Source organism: Malus sylvestris, chromosome 16, assembly GCF_916048215.2.
Source record: "Malus sylvestris chromosome 16, drMalSylv7.2, whole genome shotgun sequence".
NCBI classification, from domain to species: Eukaryota; Viridiplantae; Streptophyta; class Magnoliopsida; order Rosales; family Rosaceae; genus Malus; species Malus sylvestris.
Genome location: NC_062275.1, coordinates 31,131,139 through 31,136,068, shown reverse-complemented (window position 1 = coordinate 31,136,068; position 4,930 = coordinate 31,131,139). Strand labels below are relative to the sequence as shown.

The window sequence follows — 4,930 nt, the reverse complement described above, 5'->3', positions numbered from 1 at the left end:
TGCGGGCTGAAGGCTCTGCCGCACGAGAAGATAAAGAAGCGGGACGAGTAGGGCAGGCAAAGGGACGCGGCGCTGCACAAAAAGGAAGAAGGTCACGACATAGTTGGCGGAGTCGAATAGGGTTAAATAGGAGGCATTGCAACAGGGGAGGAGATTATCAAAAGAAGCCAACTTTAGTAAAAGTTTTGGCGTTTGAATTTTTGGGTTTCTCTAAAAAAATGTTGACCCGTAAATTTGGGAATAAAGAGTCAAATTAAAGAAGTAACAAAAACTAATAAAACAGAGACATCATGAGGAAAAAGAAAACAGACAGGAATGCCTCATCTTATTAATCAATTTCCATGTAATTAATAAAATTATGATTATAAAATACTATAAACTTTAGGGGCTGAAAACATGAGAAAATAATAAACAAAAGGAAGCGAAAAAGAGAAAAGGTTGCGTCAATCTATCCAAAGTTTTCCCTCTTAACGCTTTTATCTTTACCCGCCGCACCGTTGACCATATATACAACGTGTAAAATACCCACTCTATCCCTCCCCCCACCCCCACACTCGCTTCATTGTTGTCTCAACTCATCAGGCACCACAACCACATTGATGCTACTGGGCAGCCTATCTCCGGTGCTCCCACAGTCCGAAGCACCATCGGATTCAAGTCTAACAACCATTGACTCGTCGGCTATCACACCGGTGCTGCCACCAAGGCAGGACTTAAGCTGCTGGATGCTCGGAGCAAGAACCTTTTCTGCCCATTCCTCTAATCCAGTCCGGCCTAGCCATATTCCAGTCAAGATTTTTTCAACAGCATCCTCTGGCAATTCAAATGAAATCCCCTCACCCATTATCTTTGAGAATCTTTTTCTGATGGTGTTTGTGATGTTTTGCTGAATGGGGTTGAAATCTATTGGCTTGAACACAATGGCATCATCAACCGTATCCAGCAATTCCCGGGGTACTGACGGGGTTGTGACTTTGAGTAAGGCTCTGTTATTGAGACGATTGTCATCTTCATGATCAACCGTCAGATCACTTGAATTAAGCGAGCCATCTGTCCTGTCATCCTCAGCATTGGCAGCTTCATTCAGATCGAATCCTAATGCTAAACCCGTATCTGTCCTAGGCTTTGTAACCCTGTCTTCATCCGTTAACCAATTGGCTCGGCGTTTTGCAGCCCTTGCACAAACCGATAGCTTTAACTGCCAACCATTCCTCGCTATACTGGCAAGCTTTTCTTCAAGTGAATTGTTGTTTGATAAGGGTCTGAGATTTTCTGGCAACCAATTTGCTGTAAGGATGAAAACAACATTTCCAAGACTGATTTCACGGCCATAAGAGTCAGCAAGACGACCTCTCTCAATTGCCCGTTTTATGCTACCACGAACTATCATATCAGCTTCATTAATGTCCTCAAGCACTACTACTGAAAAAGGGTTTCTCTTAACTGTCTCTGCTATTCGATCCACCACTGTTTTCCCGCGGAAACTCATATCTGACTGCAAATTACCACGTTGGGAGCTAAGACTTATCATCACTGGGTTGGACCCATATACCAGTTCTGAAAGAGCTGATGCCATCTTCTTCTTGCCAACACTGTCCGGGCCCATAAACAGCAGCCATATGTCTCCCCTTGATCCGGCACCATGTCTCTTTCCATTACCCAACTTGCATTTTGTCACAGTTTCAGCCACAGCAGTTGCTGCATCTTGCTGCCACCACACCTCCATTAAACCTTTGTAGAGCTTTTTGAATGATTCAGTATCTATTTGACACAATTGGTTATCCTCCGTTTGCATTCCATGTAATTTGTTCTGCGGTTCAGAAGGCATGCAGCCCATAAAGTCTCTGATGCGCTCTTTATGCGCTTGCTCAGGGGTGGTTTCAGTGACGTCTGTTTGGCCAAGAACCAGCTCTGTCCTTACAGGGCTTTCTGGTTGGGAAATTGCCCGTTCAGATGGTTGGCTGGTCAGCGGATTTGTGTTCAATTGCAGAGTCCCAAGATTCTTATTCAGATGTGATTTGGGTTGGAATGGTTGGCGACCAAGCAAGTTTGGACTGTACAAGCCCGTCATTGAGAGGGTTGGAATAATTCTCTCTGAGCTGAAACTAGGCTGATGAAAATTAGGATGAAGACGCAAACACGTATCTGCCCATTCCTTCTGTAATTCTTGAGTCTTCTGCTTCAGGATCAAATTTTGATCTTTAGTCTGTAAGTGACAAAAATGAAAATATCCATTAATCATAAGATCTTAAAAGTCTATATGAGAGAAAGAAATAATAGCAGAACAAGACCTTTTATATCAATTTGGGCTAAACTCACCTGCGTCTGATCTAATGTACTGGAATGAACATCACGGGCTTTAGCATGTTGCAACCACTGTGGTAGCAATGGTTGAGATGCCTCCGTTTCAGAAGATGATGTCTCAGATTCCTTGGCCACCAGTTTTGCAAGTTCTTGCTCATACCTAAGTGTACATTGAGGGCAACATGGTGCTCTTCGAGCAGGATCCGAGTTCTCTGACAAAAGTCTTGGTTGATCAATTGATGCTGGTGGAAAACCTTTCATTGGTGACAATGATCCAACTGAGGTACTAAGGATCCCGTTAGTCGCCCCCATCCTAAAAAGAGAATATATGTCAGCAAAAACATAGAAAACTCGACGAAGAGGGTACACAAGCCTAACATGCCCACATTACTATTCATTGAACTGCATTATATATCAGGTGGAAGAGCATCCAAAATGCTATCCAAGTCTGATTCAAACAAATTTCAAATTGAAATTCTTATCCAAATGGCAAGTCTCTGAGCATACACAAAAATTAAAACTACTCGAGATTCCAAAAGCACCAATTCTTGATAGCATCCATCGAACATGAAAGACGTAATCAACCGAAACCTTTCTATTTAATCGTGTAGCGTGTGCAAAATTAAACCAGACAATACAAAAATGCAGAGACAGGTTGCATGGTTAGAGAGTTTAGCTTGTAATTCATATAAGAACACCAAGCATACCTCGGAAACAATCCTGAAGGCGGCGTTCTGCCAGTAATTGGCACTACCTGTAGATCCCAATCAGTTTCCATTGAAGGGTGATAGACTTGGCACCTCAAATATGTCTCACAAGTAGCAGTCCCAATTAACCAAAGCCGGCTGCCATTAGCACTACCGTCTCCAAACCTCGCCAACAGCTTCCCCATTTCCGCCACTGCTGCCCGCCCTGTCTCCGAAACCACCTGCTGCTGGACAGGAGGCGAACCTAGACCCGGAGCTGCAACTCCAAAGCTCGCAGTCTGCTCCACAAGCCATTTCAAGTCACCCAAATCAAGAATGACCCCTCCCCCATTCGAATTCGACATCCGAGTCTCAATCAAACTCCCTAATTCCTTCATTTTTGACACTATCTGATTCCTATCCAAAGAAACCTCCTTCTCCAAATGAAGGACCTCAACATTCTTCAGCGGCCCCTCGCCCAATTCCTTGCTCTGAATCCTCCTCAAGAGCTCTTTGGTCACCGCCTCAGGCTCCGAATCGCCAACCAAAACTGGGTTCCTCTTCTTCGTTCTCAACAAAATATCACCAACCCTCTTAACCTCCTCCCCTCTACGTTGTCCCGACTGTGCTGCAGCTCCCTGGGGCTGCTGCAGTCTCGGATTCAAATACAAATTCCGGCTCGCGGGTGGCACAGTGGGGCCAGCGGGGCGGAACTGCAATCCAATTGGGGAAGAATTGACGGCGGCGGAGGCAGCGGCAGAGGCGGCAGAAGAGTTGAGTGTTTGTTCAATGGTGGCTTTGACTGCAGGACTAGAGAAACTAGCCTCCCGCATGACCCGACTAACACTCGGGTCATCGAGAATTGAGATGATGAGCTGCTCGAGCTCAACTTTGACTGCTAAGAGAGGTTGCTGCTGCTGTTCGGGGCAGCCCCGGCGCTGGTGAGCCTGAGCTCGCTTCAAGGCAGCCATGAGAGCATTAGAGATGGGGGGCTCCATGCCGGGGCTCATGTTTTGGGCGGTGGGCAACCGCTCCAGCGCCACACTGAAGCAGAGCTCCAGAGCACGGCACTGCAGAGGGTGGGAGGAATTGGGGTGAGATTTGATACATGCTTGGCGGAGGAAGCCGGTGGGGGAGGACAAAAGGGTTGCCGCCACGTGTAGCGGCGTCGTCTGGCCGTGGTTCCGTCGACCCGCTTCGGCGATCGAGTGGTTCAAGACGCTTGCCGCCTCTGGGGTTAAAGTTTGCTGGATCGTACTTAGCCCCGCTCTCATTTCTTGGAATTCAAATAACCAAAAACACCAAAATCCAAAGGCAAAGCAGCAACTGAAATCAAAGTGGTGGTTGTCTACAGGGAGAGTTCTGGCCAGGTGTGGATGCTGCCTTCAAATTCGACAAATTAGCTTTTTTACATACAAACCCAAAAACCAAAACCAAAAACATATCAAGGACAGAAACCAATAGCTCCCTCTCTCTCTCTCTCTCTCTCTATATATATTCTTCTTCTTCTTCTTCTTTCTTTGTTTTTGGTTTTCCTCTCTCACCAAGTGTGTGTATATGTGTGCGTCACACAAAAAAGCTATGTGAGAATTCAACGCGAAAAGGAAACATGAGATCCCCTCCTTCGCAAGAGCCTCCTCTCTTCCTCTTCCCTTCCCACTCTCTCTCTTACTTTCTCTGTCTCTCTGTCTCTCTCTCTCTCCCCCCCCCCCCCCTTTCTTTTTCTGTTTCTATCTCGATCTATTTGAATCAGTAAAATTTATATAAAGATAAAAAAAATAATGGGAAAAATAATGGAATAAAACAGAGACGAGTAAAAAGGAACCCAACTTTTTCAAATATTACAGGCACGCATGACAAACTAACCCAACTAGAGGAAGTTTAATTACTTTTGGTCTCTGGAACTGTGGGTAGGTGGGAAAGAATTTGTGGAAAGTTCC

The 4,930-nt window shown here is 45.5% G+C and overlaps 1 protein-coding gene across 1 annotated transcript; it reads right to left on the bottom strand.

Moving 5' to 3' along the window:
• Positions 1–291: 291 nt before the first annotated feature.
• On the bottom strand, positions 292–4,694 carry LOC126607695 (protein SUPPRESSOR OF MAX2 1-like). Its single transcript, XM_050275394.1, has 3 exons — positions 3,012–4,694; positions 2,320–2,617; positions 292–2,206 (listed from the first exon to the last, which is right to left on the bottom strand). The coding sequence occupies exons 1-3, from the start codon at positions 4,262–4,264 to the stop codon at positions 560–562; spliced, it is 3,198 nt and encodes a 1,065-aa protein (XP_050131351.1). The 5' UTR covers positions 4,265–4,694; the 3' UTR covers positions 292–559.
• Positions 4,695–4,930: the final 236 nt, after the last annotated feature.